The sequence below is a fragment of the Betta splendens genome, chromosome 6 (genome assembly GCF_900634795.4).
Source record: "Betta splendens chromosome 6, fBetSpl5.4, whole genome shotgun sequence".
Taxonomy (NCBI): Eukaryota; Metazoa; Chordata; class Actinopteri; order Anabantiformes; family Osphronemidae; genus Betta; species Betta splendens.
In genome coordinates this window covers 11,714,002-11,731,124 of record NC_040886.2, presented here as the reverse complement: position 1 = coordinate 11,731,124, position 17,123 = coordinate 11,714,002, and the positions used below count along the sequence as shown (strand labels likewise).

The following is a 17,123-nucleotide window of genomic DNA, read 5'->3' as shown; positions in this document are numbered from 1 at the left end:
TGCATATTCGACTGTACATAAATAACAGTAATACTGTAGCAGTTACGTGTATATTCTTAATAGCTTGTTACAAAGTTGCTAATAGACCTATAAAAACACCTGAGACAAAATGCCCCTGAGATAAAATGGATTTATTAACAAGAGGTAACTGGGAAACATATACATAGTTTATTTATCTTCATCATCGTCATCATCAATATCACCACCACCATCATCGTCATCATCATCATCATCATCATCTTTTCTGTTTTTTTTTCTTACAAAACTGGGAATAGTTCTTAAGGTGTGGAAACATGAGGGCTGAAAGATAATTTTCATACCACTGGGTATTGCTAACAGCAAAATGTTTATTTGTTTATATATCTCATAAGAGTATGTGCATGTATAAGTGTATACAGCATAAGTATATAGTATTATTCTGTCTGTGAGTGTGTTGCATGCCTGCCACGAGCTTCAAAAGTGTACTGTACATACATAGTAAAAATACATACAAATATTCACAGAATAAGCACTACGTTACTATATTCCTGCTAACAGAAATGGTTATAGACAGGATTACAGTATAAATGCAAAACACTTTGAAGTTGTCTCCTACCTCTAAGTCATTGTTTCAAGACCACACAGTTGTAGCTCTGTTTTGTGTTTAAGCTCAAGATACAACTTATTCTGAAAGGATTACACTGCTCCACATTGAGAAATATGCAGGGTTGCATGTACAAAATGTACAGCACACATCAGTGAGGTGAATTAACAACAAAGTACAAAATACTTCCCCATGTTCATATAAAGAGCAGGTCACTCTCTCATATACTACTACAAAAATAGTGTTTGAATGCTGCAGGCAGAGGTCATTCACATACATTTTATCATAGTTTTAACAGCGATGCATATAACCGAGTGATATACAGTCACGTTCCACAATCACTGGAACAGCAAAAGGGACAGATTGTCTTTTAATTACAGAAGAGCAAACAACCTTTTACTCGACGTGGCCGAACCTGAAGGTACAACACTTACCATCGCGTGTGATCATTTTCCCGTGAGCTCGAGTTGAGAGGCGTAAGATCCGGACAAGGAGGGAAGTGACTGGTTTCCCTCACGTGTGGGAGAATATGACGGGGGCAAGTCTTTATTCCTAGATCACAGGCATCGGAACCGTTCTTCACTGTGTGTTGTCGCATCGTTTATGAACTAAAGTGTGTCAGGCTACAAAATAAGCGTATTAGTGTGATTAAATTGACGCTTTTTGTCAATTTGAAGACATGTATGTGGGAACAGAGGCTCCCAAACGCAGGACTGGACCATTACAATTACCAGGAATGCAACCGTGTCACTCCGCAGAATGAAAAAGAATACAAACGTTTCAAAAACAATGTCTCGACTGCTGAGGTTTGCACAACCGGTGCTACATTTTTAAGTGCGCTGTCACACGTCATAAGCTAAAAGTTGATTTCAGCCAAACCAACGGCAGGAGTGTAATTCTGGGAGTGGTGACCTATTTGTTCTTTCATTTCCTTCCCGCCTCAGCTGTACAGGCAGCGGCCGCCGCTGTTGTGCTTTGCTTCGTATTAACCCCAGTGAGCTGCGTTGGCCTTTTTCAGCCTAAAGGTCTATCTTCCGCTGAGGTCTTCAACTTATCCTGCCCTCGTATAGTTCTAAGCCGCGCCTGCTGCGCGGACGCTCGGGAGCCTTTGTCTTTGGAGTCGCGTGCAAAAGCGATGGAACGAATCCCCCTCGGTTTGGGTCGGTCACGCCTCAGTGACCCCACGGTCTGCTCCCAGCAGCGGATGCAGCTGTACTTCTGTTCTCTGTGCTCTTTTACCTGATTTGGTGCGGTTACATTTTTTTTTACAATGCTACATTAGTTGCAGAGAAACTCAGTCATCAATAAAACTCGAAGCATAGAGAACGACGGCGCGAGTGCTCGGAGGAGTGCAAAGTTGACACAGAGTGACGCGATGCAAAATAATGTCATTGGTCGCCGTGGAGACACAGTCGCGTGCAACCGAGGCGACCTCTGTTATTATGCGTATGAAGCCAGAAGAAATAAAAACAGCGACGAGGGCGCGAACCAAAGAATGAACACTGAAATGTCCTGTGTAGTTAAACATCTACTGTACAAGAGCAAAGGGCTTAAACATGTACAACTATACAAAAAGCCATGTGTAGGTCAGCTGATGTGCGGCGTTAACGGAGAAAGGAACGGGCGACCACCTTCCCCATCAGTTGGGCACTTTGGGCTCGATTCGGAGCGAGGCTTCGTACATGCTCTCTTCGTCCAGAACAAAGCTCCTGTCCAGCAGATACTGGGCTACCTGAGAACCAAGACACCACGCCCTCCTTACACGCAGGTTCATTTGCTGTTAACCATCATCCACCCTGAGCCCGTTAACCTCACAGATACTAGATGAACAGTGTTCAAGGTGGTCACTTTCCTACAGTTTTGAGGAATCATTTAATTAATGATGTTATGAAATAAATCTACCTTTGGTTGCAGGTCAATCTTGTACGCCGTTTGCTGAAACTGCCTGATTTCTCTGATGATATGAGAAATCTGAAAAAGTTGAAGTGCAATTAAAATACACATGAAGCGTGCGCACGCGCACACACACACACACACACACACACGCACGCACGCACGCACGCACGCACGCACGCACGCACGCACGCACGCACGCACGCACGCACGCACACACACACACACACACACACACACACACACACACACACACACACACACACACACACACACACACACATCTCACCATCCTCATCTTGGAGAAGTTGACCAGGTTGTCCTCGGTGTAGTTCGGCGTCCCCTCCTCGATGAAGGCCAGGTCCGTGAGGTACATCCCCAGGTAGGGCACGCAGGGGGGATCGCAGCTTGTGGGAGGAAGAGACACACACACACACACACACACACACACACACACACACACACACACACACACACACACACACACACACACACACACACACACACACACACACACACACACACACGTCACTGAACGTCTGCGCCATCGATCCACTACCCACCGGAGCACGTCCTTGAGCTGAACTCACTTCTTCAAAGCCTCTCGCAGGTTTTTGAACCTCCCCTCTGACGAGACCAGCTTCTGCAGCTTGTCAATCAACGCCTTCGTCTGGAGGAGAATTAACGTCAGGAATATAAAGCTGGAGAACGAAAACGAAGGGAGAAACGAAGCAAACAACGCAGCCAGACCCACCGACCTGCTTGGAAACCTTGAGCCAGGTCTTCTTGAGGCGGAACACGGAGCTGCGGTTCAGGGAGGACGTGATCTCCAGCACGGCGTTGTAGTTGTGCAGGCAGCGGCAGATGTCGGCCACCGCCACCCACTTCTCTATGACCGCCACCCGCGTGACCACGTCCTCGCAGCGCAGGATCTCCGTGGCGATGAGGTTGCTCGTCTTGGAGGAAGCAGAGAGACAATAGGTCTGACTCAGTGTTCAGTCACAGATGATGTGTCTAAAGGGGCTCTGGCTGCAATTACGTCGTTGAAGTGCTTCGTGGTCCTCATGATGTACGGCGTCTTCTCGTTCTTGTCGTTCTTCATCCAGCCCTGTCCGAAGAACTCCCTGAAAGGAGAGGAAAAGGGGTGAGCCGGGGGTGGGGGTGGGGGTTGGCGTCCGGCGGAGGGCGCACTCACTCGTAGGGGATGACCTTAAACACCAGGTGGTCCAGCAGAGTCAGCTGCTCCGCGATCTCCAACGCCGAGTGATTCTCGAAGGGCTCGGCCTTCCCTCCTCCCACCTGGAAGACACCGCGAACATGATGGGGTGGAAACGGGATTTAAATACTTACTGCTCTTCACTTCATCTGGGTGGAAATGTCTCACTTGTTAATTAGGGATTAATAATGAGCAGAGTGAAAATGATTTAATGACAGCTTTCGGCAATCAATTACTGGCTCCAAAAAGTTATTTAGCAGAAATGATGAAATCAGTCGTATTATAGGCGATGGTATTAACCAAGACAATAATCTTCATTCATTTATGCATATGCAGCTTTACCCACCAGCTGCTTCACGTCCTCCAGGGTGATCTGGTTGTCACCGTGGTCTTCCTGAGTCAGAGTCCTGACAGCGGAGAGGGAAAAGGTCAGACTCTAAGTTACGGCAACGCGCTGCGCGTCACTCCGAGCGGCGCCGTACCGGATGATGTTGGCGGCTGCCTTCCGCTCCTGGGTCAGCAGCTCCGGGTCGTGCATGACTTCCTCCAGGAAGGCGATGACCTTCGTCTTCAGCTCGTTGTTGCTCTCGAAGTCCTGGAGGAAACGCCAGCATTTAGTGTTAAACTGATGGACGGCATCGTTCATTTCCATTAATTCCCTGAACATATGCCGTTGTGCAGACCTATGCATTGCTGACACTGAAGCTAATGTGAACTAACTGACAGATGATGGAGCAGTGGCGAAGTGTGCCAGTGAATGGGCCTTGGCTCGTGTCGGGGTATTTTACCGGCGAGTGCTTGGACACCCAGTGCCTCAGGACGTTGAGGACCCTGTTGGTCGCTGCTCGTCTGATCACGAACTCTTTGTCCCCGTTTCTCTGATCCGTTGGGAAACCTGCAGAAAACGTTTCAGGATTTTCAAACGACCAATGCCATTCGGCTGAGGCTGCTGCAACTCCAGCCTGGAAACTAAAAACAGCAGCATGCTCGGGTTAAAGCATGACAGACCGGTGCTGGCCAGGGACATCCGTCGATATTTCTCCTTCGTGGGGGTGCCCTCGTTGGCTCCGGCTGTGGCGATGGCGAAGGCGGAGGCAGCAGACAGGGCACTGCGGTTGTTGTCGAGCTCTCGACACGAGGACATCACCATGCCGTTGTTGTAGGAGAACAGGGAGAACTCTGAGGAGAGAGAGGGCGCAGACGATCCAGCGGCTTATTTTAGCGCCATAAAGATCGAATCCCCGGTCAGTTTCACCAGAGGAAGCACAGGACGACTGTGACATTATATAAAACCCAAGTAGAGCCGAGTGTAGCTGCTGTGTTTTGCCATCAGAACGACCCGCGTCTCCTCAGCCAAGCAGCCACTAGGGGGCGCCACAGGCCAACACAACCCGCCCCCTCCAGACTCGCCTTTACAAGATGCTTTGATATTCAAGACGGTTGCAGCTAAATATAGCCTAAATATCAGCATAACAGAGGAATCAACAGATTCTCTGCAGTCTGCTATGTTTAAATCCCGGGAACATAGACAGATCATAAGCAACACATAATCCTACACTAAGGGAGCTACACACCGCTTCACAATTCCAGCGAATTCACACGTACCGAAGCAGGCGTCGCTTTCAGACCCTATTGTGTGATTTTGTCATGAGATTTAGAAGGCAGAGATAATCTCGGTTCCTATGAAACAGCCTCATTACTGGGGGCGGCAGGGAAAACACGCTCTTGATGCAGTTGCTATGACACAAGTTTCCCTAACACCTACCGAAGCCAAGTGTTGGCTTTTCCCGCATGTTCATATCCATGGACAAATTAATATTTTATATGATTTATGCTTCTGGCAGGGTGAGTAGTCACCAGCGTGTGCAGTTACAAGCTCGGATCTGACACCATCAAACGCGTGTTATGTCAGCGTGCATTCCTGGGACACAATGTACCTGAGGAGTTTTTGCATTTGACGTTTTTCGGAGTGGTCGGCGACTTGGTGGGGGACGCTTCTGGGTCCCCGTCGTCGCTCTGCGTTTGATCGTTGTCGCTCTCCTCCCGCACTGAGAGATCTGCGGCAAAAGGAAAGCGGCCCGGGTCACTGGCGGCGTCGCTACGACAAACCCGGCCCGTGGGCGCCGGCTAAACGCGGCTGCAGACCACCCACCTTGCTTGCACGCCGAGGCGTCTTCCACCTTGTCCTTCTTGTCCTCGGCCTCGTCGGGGATTTTGCTGGCGATGGGGCTGGACACGTAGAGCTTGTTGATGTCCAGGGTGGTCTTGCTGAACGGGGACATGGACGAGTACATGCTTGCATAGCCATTGGAGGAGCAGCTGAGGGCAGCCAGGTCGAGAGCTTTGCCCCCGGTGATGATGGGGATGTTGAGGGACAGCTTGCGCCGGCGGTTTGGGGAGGAATTCTTGGCGATGGCGAGCGGCGGCGGGGAGGAAAACTTTCTGCTGGCCCTGGGGGAGCTGGGGGGCTCTCCATACAGGAGTTTACTGTTCTGGCTGCTGGCAAAGAACAACTCCAGGGACCTGCATGGGGGGGGGGGGGGGGGGGATTCATGTAGTTGAAGTTAGGACACTGAAATACAATTCGTGGATATTTAGTGCGCATATAAGCGCTTAGCTAAATACACAACACCTCTTAAATAATTTATGCAAACAACCCAGCAAGCAGAAGTCTCTTTGCAGTCATGTCTCATCGTTTTAGAGCAGGATACAGGCTGCAGTGTTGCAGAAAACCTCTCCCACTCCCTGCCACCCTCCTGGCGACCTCGCAGGCTCCCATAAATAGCGCAGCGAGCGATTGTGCGCATGGCCACTGCTGACACAAGCAGCCGAGTGTAGGTGTCTCGCGGTGACATGACAAGCACCGCGGGAGCGCATGCCGCAGGGCGTGGGCGTGGGGAGCTCCCCTTGATCCGGACCCCACAGCGGGGCCCTCGCTGAAGGGCTGCGGGGTGGTGAGTTAGCCCCACTGCAACACTCCATCAATATTTCACACTATGGATCTTTTGCAGACAAGGAGCGAGGAGGGGAGGGTGGGGTCCTGCAGCACTGAGGTCGGTTGCCATAGAGCGACAGAGCCCAGTTGAGACACTCCCAGGCGAGCGGGAGAGACCCGACCAAATTAAACCTGGCTCTGACCGTAAATACACAGACGCAGTGATGGCGAGGCGTCGCAGAGGAAGAGCCTCCCTCTCACCTGGGTTCACGTACACCGACTAGACAAGCGCACACAAAGCCCTGACGAGCCCTGCTGCAGCGTCACATACAGCACGAAGTACGGGACCGAAAGCATCTCATTCATATTCAAGTCTAAATCGTAGAACATTCACATTTAAAACTGTGTTTCTGAAGCTGCTGAGCTCCTCAATAAAACACACAACTTCGCTTTTGATGCTGCATGAATGACAATTCCCCCCCATCATTATAGACCAGTCTCATCTTTACGCAGCGTGTTAAGGTGTGGAGGGATGCCAGACACATCCAATGCGATTAGTTTGCTCATTGCAAACGCTGTCAACAACCTTTATCCCAAAGTAGCGTGACTCACCGGGCAGGGATGGCACTGATGGGCTTCTTGTAGATGGTGATGAGTTTGTCTAGCACCACGTCAGCCGTGGTGAACACGCGATACGAGTGCAGGAAGGTGTTGAGGAAGTCAATGGAGAGGAAGCGCAGGTCGGTGAGCCTCTCCAGCAGGCGCTCCACGCTGGCGTAGCGGATCTGCAGCACCTTGCAGGAGTTCATCATCTTGCTGAAGCGGATGTCCACGTCGTCGCAGTACAGGCTCGAGTCGGACCTGCTCGGGGCAGAAGCGCGGGGGACAATGAGGAGCTGCAGGGGAGGACAGCCGCACGGGGAGTGTGCATGTTAACCAGTGGAGCCTACTTGATCATCTGTGGCACCGTGACTTTGGAGTTGTCTTCAAAGGCGTTCATCATTAACCCATTGCACCGAATGTTGTCTATGCACTGTGGGGCGGATGCAGCCAAAGCGAGAGAGAGACAGACACGTTAGTTTGCTTCCTGCCGACATCCACCGCCTCTCGTCTGACTCGTGGAGACGGTGATCCGTGTTGACGTGCCTGGCTGATGTCGCTGGTCCACGCAGACTTCTCCTGCCTCGAGGAGGCAACCAGGATGACTGTGAATGACTGGCTGTCCTTTGGCTCCACCACAATCTTGAAGTCCAGGTGCTCCATGTCCTGGCCCGTCTTGTCTGATTTGGCTTTGAGGTGAAGATAAAACTGTACTGTAACAACACGTCTTTTTTGTAACCGCACATATTTAAAAAACAAAAACAAAAAACACCTGGTCGTCCACTATACACAGCATCGGCTATGGCGTATGAATAAAAGACTCACACTCATCGTCTGTCCCCTCAGGCTCCTCCATCAGAGTGCAGTCTATAAGCGAGACCACCCCGTTCTGTAAACATGTCATTTACATCCAGTCAGCATCACATAACCTGCATTTCCTTCATACCATATAGGTCAAATGTCGTGTGTGTCTGCTACATGTGAAAATACAAACTAAAATATAAAATATGCTAGATGGTGTCGGTTCTGAGCTTAGAGCAGGTCGAGCCTCATAGCTTTCATCTCCTGTCAGTTTATGCATCCAGTCTAACTCAGAGGCTCCGGCCTCTACAGGAACTAGGATTGTGATGTACGTAATAGAAGGCTAAGCTAAGCTAAGCTACGCTAAGCATGCCCACCTTGGTCAGGTGGAGCTTCCCCCCAGAACCGCGGGTACAAATGATTAAATGCTTGGAGAAGAGGAAGCACTGCCTCTCCCCCTCCTTCTTCAGCGACAGAGAGCCCAGTCGCCCACGTGTGATCTTGCCCTTCTCGCTCATCGGCACCTGGATGAGAGACCCTGCATGCGGAAACAAAGGAGGGTGCACAAATGAGTGAGAGATAGGGAGGTAGGAATATAAAAGAAGGGAGACGGGGGTTAAGGTAAAAGCACAAGGGGCCAGAGGAGAAATTAAATAAAAGATCTGAATACGTGTATTGTCACATGAGCATTAAATAATCTAACATTTTTTATTTTCCCGTCTTTCATCCATTCAGGACTGTTGGGGACGTGTGACATTTACAGTCCCAGATTCATCATCAGTTTGCCCCAGAACACTTTAATTACACTTGGAAATTACAGACTCTAGAAAGGAGGAGCACACATTGTTCCCCCAGAGACACTGCAGAGCATTTTTTCTAAAAAGAAAGAAAAAAGACTATTTCCGCTCAGCGCAGGGTTGGACATGTCCGACAGGTGAGGAAGGACAGGGAACCGCCCCCTGCTGTGTGAGCGGGACTTACCCTGTCTGACAAAGGTCTGGCTGGTGTCCAGGAGGATCTCGCAGCCCTCGACGATCATGCGCTCTATCGCCAGATTCTTCCTGATGTTCTCAGTCTCGCTCACTTCATCGTGCATGATTCTGGTACAACAGACACTCCACTACATCAGATCATAGCGAGGAGGGGGGTGGGAATGGAGGGGAACGCAGGCCTTTCGCAGCTCACCTGGACAGCTCCTCCAGCTTAGATTTGGCGTAGTCCAGACTGTTCCTCTCTATATGTTCATGGGGCGTGTGGGCGAGGAGTTCGTGGAGCGTGAGGATGTAACGGGGAATCTAGAGAGCAAACAGGAACCGGGGGGGGGGGGGTCACGCTCAGACATGGCAGATCACTGTACGTGTCAACATAGATGTAACCGGGCTCTTTACACAAACACGACGCCACGCGAACGGGCCCGTGCGCTAATGAGAGGTGGATCAGTGGAGGGAGCGCGATCCACCCTCATCAGCACAAATGCTCCTCGGCGCTGGGCCCCGGCACAGTGGACTGCTGGGAACCGGCGTGCCGTGCCAGAACGGAGCCGTTATTACAGCCGGCGCTCCAAAAAGCAAGCGCTTTTTATAGACACGGAAAACACTACAGGGATATTCTGAGCAAACGCAGACAAATGCCTGCTGCTTCTGTTGTTGATCGGCCACGCGACGGCGCGGGACGCTGCCGCTGATCAGGACGGACCCATTTACAGCCACAACACAGGATACTTTTCATTTAATCCGGCGTGAAAATGATCCCAATTTTGAAAATCTGATCTCTGTCTACGTGTCCTGCATCGCTGTCAAATAACAACCAGCTGTTGGCTTGTTGGCGCTAATGGAGGGAGCTGGATCAGCTTTTATCTTTAGCTTAGCCTCAGATAAAGAGATCGATGGAAGCTTAATGAGCGGCCAGTGATACGCCCCGCGGACGGCGGCGGCGGCGACGGCGGCCGTGTGGTTAAGACGTACTGCAGGTCAGTCGCAGTCAGGTGTCAGCGGCGCATTAGTCACGGCGCTCGAGGTGCGATGTAATCAATGCACACATTAAAGGAGCAGTCAGTCACTCGGCTGACGAGCTCGGCCACGTCTCCGGGGGCTTCGCCTTCCCTCGTGACGGCCCGCGTGGGGAGAAGCCCCCCCCCCCCCGTCACCGGTACCATGAAGCTCAGCAGGAGTCACCGTGAATTCCCTGGTTACGTTTAGAAAGTGTGAGCCCGAGGAGTGGAATCTCCCTTTAAACAGGAGCCCACAGTGTCTCTGGAGCTTTAAAACACAAATCACGATAGAAACCCCTGAAAGGGTCCAGGTCCAATTCACAAATTATTATTAGCCAACCAACAGCCGCCTAATATTAGCTTAGTGTAGAGAATACAGTACGTAGGTCCAGAGACAACAAACGGAGAGCCCTGCCTCAGTGACATAATGAGCCGACCTGGAACATGGGGTAGGTGAGGAAGGTCTCCAGGGTCCTCTCCTCGCAGTCGGGCTTGGCCTCGTACTGCTTCAGCAGCTTGTCGAAGTCCCTGTTCTGCTTGCAGTGAGCGAGGATCTGAAGGCTGTACTGGTGGTTCCTCACAAACTCCTGGTAGATGTTGAGCATGGGCAGCAGGATGTCGAACAGGTCGGCTGCGGAGAGAGCGAAGGGTGAGCAGGAGGTCTCGGCAACGTTGATGATGATGGTGATGATGGAGATGAGGCGGTTAGAGGACGCTTACCCAGCACCAGCGTCGGCCAGCTCGCTATCCTGGCTTTTAGACCTTGGTAAAAGATCTGATGCAGGAACATGATGGTTTCACTGGGGAGAAAAGCAACAAAACAATGGGAGTTCGAGCGTTAGTTCGCCCGCCGGCGCTCATCGGGGAGCCCTGGCAGCAGACAGAGGGAGCAGCAGCTCGTGTGCAGGTTTTGAGCTGGAACAGGCTCGGATGAGTGCGTGGGTGGATTCTGAACAGGCCAATGACACACGCAGGCCAGCGTCTCCATTCTAGTGGCCGCGTCCAACAAAGTCTGAACATGTCCGATGTCTGCACGCGTGAACCTTTTATAATACACACATTTATTATCCTTATTATTGCGTATCTGCGCTGCAGCTTCCCAGCGAGAGCCCACCTGTTGAGGAATATGCTGCTGACGTCGTCGTGGGTGATGGGCGGCTTCTTGGAGCTGGCCGCCATGCGCAGCGGCCTCAGGAAGTTGTTGACCAGGATGTGAAGCTGCTGCACGTACTCGGCCTCGGAGTCCAACATGCTGAACACCACCTGGTTCCTCTTCCTCATGCTCTCGGCGTGCGGCGAGCGGATGTAGTCCTGGATGATGGTCTTCCACTTCCTCCTGCAGATCCAGCCTCGCAGGAAGCTCTGGACCTGCGCCACCACAGCACCGGGGGCTTAAAGGCATGGACTGCACGGCCGAGCGGCACTCGGACCGGGCCTTACCTTCTTGATCTTCTTGATCTCGGAGTCGTCGTCGGTGGGCGCGGCCGCCGGGCTCGCGTGGATCTTCTCGTTGTCCTTGAGCAGGCCGGCGATCTGCCGGGGAAGCAACCGGGAGAAAGACCAACCATTCGCACTGACTGGACACACTTCGCTTCTTCTCACTTACTGTACCAGCTTGTCAACAAAGTGACTGAGTCAACAGACCTGTCAACACTTGCATGGTAGTCTGACTAAACTGATTTGTCCACTTGGCTGCTGTGTCTCCATCGGTACTTGTCATTGGTCGTACAGTAACGAACCTCCCCGCGTCGCGTGTCGCCAACAGGTGAACGCTCCTCCAGCCGTTTGAAGCCAAGTGTCTCCATTTAGCTCGCGGGCCGCGAGAGACTTCATTGTCATTGCGTTTCGCGCAGCAGATGCAACGCGAAGCCATGTTCATGCATATTCAGCGCGCCATTTGATTTCAAGCGTCGCATTTGCACATTAAAGCCCAGCGACTATTTGATGTGGAGAACGCGGAACGCGGCCCCGCGCGAGGCTTTGTGCGCGAGAGGGGACGCGGCCCGAGGACGTAGGTCTCCGCCCGGCGCGCGCGCCCACGAGGCGAACACGGGCGGTAATCAGCGCCGGCTCGGCTCAGCGGAGGTTCTGGCAGGTTGAGACGGCGACAGAAGGCGGACGCGTTCTGGGAGGGACTCGACTGCAGGTGCACGGAAGGAGCCCGTTTAAAAAGAGGCCTGGTGAATAATGTGCACGTGAAGACGTGTCAGTCAATTTAACGTCCACCGGCCGTTTTATTAAATACACCTGTACAATCTATTTGAATTCCATGCAGCCACTCTGCCATGAATGTACAGCTTTTAGGTGAATAATGTGCTATTCATTATAATGTGATCATAAGATCTCACCATTCACCTGGATTACTTATATCCTAAAATATACATTTATATGCACTGATTGAGGCCGTACATTTGTCCAGTGGTGAGGGATGTGATGCGCTGTTGTGTGTCTAAATCATGTTTTGCCGTTTGTTTACATGCTCACGGCCGAGCGTGAAGGAACGAGCATTACCTCCGACTTAAGCCGCTCAATCTCGATTTCCCCATCTTCTATCTGTTGTCGAAGTTGCTTAGCAACTGTTTTCTCCGTCTCCACAATCTGTAGCAGATGAAGATACTTCTGCATGAGCGTCTCATGCTCGGTGGCCAAGTTCCTGTAACTGCACACAGACAACACACACACACACACACACACACACACACACACACACACACACACACACACACACACACACACACACACACACACACACACACACACACACACGCGGTTGGTGTGTCGTCGCTTCACCGCAGGATTTCACGTTAATGGAGGTGGCCGGCGTCACTTCGCATCATTCACGTGCTTCTCTTGCAGTCTGTCATGTGTCAACTGCCTCTAAGAGCCTTTACCTGGCGTGTGATATTGCAGCCACCCATTCGTCGCAGTCCTTCACGTCTTCTGTGCGCAACTCGAGGGCCTTTTGGTTTTCATGGGTGAAGCTGACAGTGAAATAGTACTGAAACAAATGGGGGGTTTAGTTAGAAACAAGCAAACTATCATTAAGCTGACACATTATATGTACGACACCCAGAGGAGCATTCATTACTGGACAGCTCCCAGATAAAGCCGTTATATAGAGGCTTCACTGGAGCTTCTCTGAGACTTGTGCCTTTGTGCTTATTCCGCTGTCTCGCTGCAGCAGACATTAAGCGGGTGATTTAAAAGCACACGAGGCCTGGGGAAGCCACAGCTTCCTCGCCCACCAGCGCAATTGATGGCACACGCTGAGGGAAGCCTCCCCCAGCTCACTTCCTGGGATGTCACTGGTTCCCGGGAGGAAACGCCATAAGACATGGAGGCTGGAGCCATGACCAATTACATAACTGTGCGGTACCTGTTTCCTAGCAACTCTCGTCAATGCGAACACCCGGGCTGGTTTTCGTGTTTTGTGTTTCTTTGTGTGTGTGTCGTCTGATTAAACATGAGCACGCTTCCTTTACTCTGAGCTCCCAGAGACAATGCACTGACGTGTTAACATTTGCACCATTTCATGTTAGCCTGGCTCAGGTCTTTCCTCCGCTCACTGATGTCTATCTTTGGCAAAAGTACTATGTAGAGATCCCTTGAGGACGGAGTTATAGCTGTTATATTTTTAAACTTTTTTGAATTGTTACTTGATTATGATCTCATAAACTGATGGAGGACGCGGCAGGAAGCAGCAGCTAGTAGCTCCTGGTTCTTCAGGCGTCTTGTGACAGTAGATTAAAATGGAACTTGTCTGTATCTGACAAACTCTAAATCTGTTGTAATGAGCAAATTTTGGGTTTGTGTAACTAATTACAATTTCCACCTGGACACATGTGTTTTATCATTTGTGGCCAGAATAGATTTTAAAAACACTTTGATATACATGTAGCGGCTTCAAATGCAAAAGAACAAAACTGCTCTAATATATTTGTGACATTTTCTGGCATCGAGTCAAAAAATGATCGCCTGCTTCAGTATCAACAGATTTTGCTTAATTCTTTAGAATTGCCTAAACGACTGCTCTTTTTGAAATCCTCATCACTCCTCACACTTCATGAGACAGACTTTCCTGTGGTCTGTTCCACACTGAGCCAGTCGGACTGAGCTTTGGCCTGCAGACGTTCAACAGGCTGCAACCTGCAACCGATGCGTGTTCCTAAACACCATCTCTGTATTCATTAGGTTTCCATGTTCCCCTCAAAGGTCTATTTCTAGCAGCCAGACATCTTGTATTGTCTGCTTCCTCTTACTTACTGGCAAACAAAGATGTGTTTAAATGCTCAGAATTGGTTCTGAACATGAAGCAAACGTGCTTCTTTTGCGCTGACATCATAAACTGACTGGTGAGTCTCGCTGAGCTTACATCACACAGTACGTTCTGTAACACATCAGCCGCCGCTCGCTCCCCTCGCTCCTCCTGCTCATTGGTCGCAGCGCCGCCGCTGTTTCCCAGTGTGAGGCAGCTGCATTTTCTATAAACGGACTCTGACCGCTCGAAGGTACTGCAAGGAACAAATTTAGCCCAGAAAGTGCTCGCATTAATGGGAAAGATGTGACACAGTACTTCTCTCTTCTCCTCCTGCAACTGCATCATTCTTTAGGATGCAAATAAGGGTTGCCATAGAAACCGTGGGCTCATCATATTAACTCTAACTGCATTTGAGGATAAATATAATGGGGATTATGGTGGATTGCAAAATCAAGACTGTATGTGTTTTTTGACTCTGCTCTTTTGCAAGTTGTTTACATTAAAAGGCAACTTTTCATATTGATCACATTGATCAGTGTCTATAATGGACCTTGTAGTGTCTGTGCTCATTGCAAACAGGATTCTTCTGGCGTTCACAGCACATGCTGCCACGTTCACCACAGCACCCGGACTCCTTTCGGGGAGTCTTTTGGTGTCGCTGCTGTGAGTGCACAACATTAGCCAGAGCCCAGCATTCTGCCTCGTCAGCATAAAGGCAGCTGTTCGCAGGAGGAGCCTGGACTCGCTTTGGATTGCGGCCCTACGGAGTCAGACCCAAAGCCTGGAGAGAGGACTGAAGAGTGTTGTTCCTGGGTTCCAGTAACTTGCTGTGCTAAATGATTACTTAGAGGCCAGTCAAAATAACAGCAATGTTGCATACATGATTTCAACACTTCTAAAATGAAAGAATCCTGCTACATACAGTCGTATAACCACTTTTTTAAGGATAGACACAATATATACAGACTGTTGACAGGAACTGGCTACTACGTGTAATTTGAACCTAATATAAATAGAATTATACCGTTCAGGTCAGATCAGCGCTGACAGATCACTGGCACCCTGCTGCTTCTGCAATTATACAATTTCACCACAAGATGGCAGCCCTGAGGCCACAACTTCTATTATTTTATTTATTTATGCTGCTTGTTTTATTCGCTGGGGCATTAGGTACAGTACATCGGTGCACCCTTAAAACGTGCGGAAGACGGTGGCTGAAAGTCAAAATGAACACATTGGACCAAGCAGGAGAGGCAGAAATCCCCTTTCCATTTCATGCGCCGCTGAAAACTCTCCGACCAATAGGAGAAGAAAGGCGGTCGGGGTTTGCTGCAACCTAAAGCAAAACACTGCATAGCCCGTCGCCAGGGCTGCTGTAATGTCATTAGGTGTTAATATTGTTACCTCATCATTAAAGCCACGCATGGATTATATAACGTGCAATACAGCTATTTGGAAGCTCGATTTATTCTGCTGCGCTGGTTTTGAGGTCATGATACGATGGGAAATAAGAAGCAGATACGCGTCGGGAAACCGCTCCGTTCTGCTCTCAAATACAGTTCAGGGGTATTTTCTGCGCAGCGCGATAATATTCAGTCCTGCATTTCGTCCGTAGTTTAACGGGAAGCCTGAAAAACAATGTAGCAGCGCGCGCGCGAGTGTGCGTGCGTGTGTGTGTGTGTGTGTGTGTGTGTGTGTGTGTGTGTGTGTGTGTGTGTGTGTGTGTGTGTGCGTGTGTGTGTGTGTGTGTGTGTGTGAGCGCGCGCGCTCTCCATACCTGCTTTTCCAAACACTCCTTGGCTGACAGCGAAGGTTTCGGTGAAGGCGCCCTGTCGCACATGCATCCCTCCAACAGGTATAATCCAGAGGGTCGAGAGCTGGACTCGTTCTCAAAATAAAAGAGCATATTCTGCAGCAAAGCAAACCACTTTGTGTGCCATTTCGTGTTGTCTGAGCTCTTTTTGCTCAAGCTCCCTCGTCTCGTACCATCCTTTTTCGCCAAAAGCCCCAGGTAGGTGACATGACCATCATTGAGTCGTATTCCCTTCTGCATTTTGATGAGGAGACTTCTGCTGCGCCAGGTGGATCGTTACATCTTTCTTAAGTGGCTCCGGTGAAAATTCGAATCGAGAGGAACAAGATGTTGACTTTGTGAATGCGGACCTCTAGCAGCGGGCTCGTCCACTCGGTCCGACGCATTCACCGCGTTGGCATTTAAGTGAAAAGAGAGGAACGAAACGAGCAGCACAAGTGCAGCATCCTAAAAAATCTTTTGTCATACTCCGAGCGCTACGAAGGTCCACATGATCCGATCGTGCGGGGGAAAAAAGACGGAAACGGGGGCGGCAAAGCAGCCTAAACAGGCAAGATGAGAGGGAAAATGGTTCGGGGTTTGTCCCTTTCTCACATGAAATCTCCAGAAACCAGTCGGCTCGGCGCTGAGCTAGGCAGTGCTGGGCGAAGTCACATGACGCACGATTGGGAAGGCAGATTTCAGCACCTTGGACAGGGACGTTCGGACAAGATGCCGCAGAAGTTGGGTTTTACGCAGAGTCGTGGTTTTGGGGATGTGGGAAAATGACCGAGATGCAGAGAAAAACCCGCATTCACGTGGAAGGAGACCAGTAATTCAAAGTTGGTTTACAACATACTGTATTTAATCTAAAACTTCATCTAAACAAAGTTTCGGTATCTAGGATGAGATTTGCCAGTTTGGTGCAATTTAAAGAAAATATTGACTCTTTAGCTTGAATTAAAATGATTTCTTCACAGAGAATGTGGAGAAAAACTGCTGACAGGTGTTGCCTGTATGATTAAAGTGGGTCTGGTCAGATTTCAGCCAGAATG

The 17,123-nt window shown here is 50.1% G+C and overlaps 1 protein-coding gene across 1 annotated transcript; it reads right to left on the bottom strand.

Moving 5' to 3' along the window:
* Positions 1-110: 110 nt before the first annotated feature.
* rasgrf1 (Ras protein specific guanine nucleotide releasing factor 1) lies at positions 111-16,777 on the bottom strand. The gene is made up of 27 exons (XM_029153747.3): positions 16,054-16,777; positions 12,910-13,016; positions 12,530-12,677; positions 11,459-11,551; positions 11,133-11,386; positions 10,739-10,818; positions 10,456-10,649; positions 9,214-9,323; positions 9,010-9,128; positions 8,406-8,566; positions 8,053-8,116; positions 7,774-7,916; positions 7,578-7,660; positions 7,240-7,488; positions 5,845-6,215; positions 5,630-5,749; positions 4,701-4,871; positions 4,481-4,587; positions 4,175-4,287; positions 4,039-4,099; positions 3,672-3,775; positions 3,516-3,600; positions 3,235-3,432; positions 3,067-3,146; positions 2,766-2,883; positions 2,486-2,554; positions 111-2,315 (listed from the first exon to the last, which is right to left on the bottom strand). Exons 1-27 carry the CDS (start codon positions 16,327-16,329, stop codon positions 2,223-2,225), a joined length of 3,771 nt encoding a protein of 1,256 aa, XP_029009580.1. The 5' UTR covers positions 16,330-16,777; the 3' UTR covers positions 111-2,222.
* Positions 16,778-17,123: the final 346 nt, after the last annotated feature.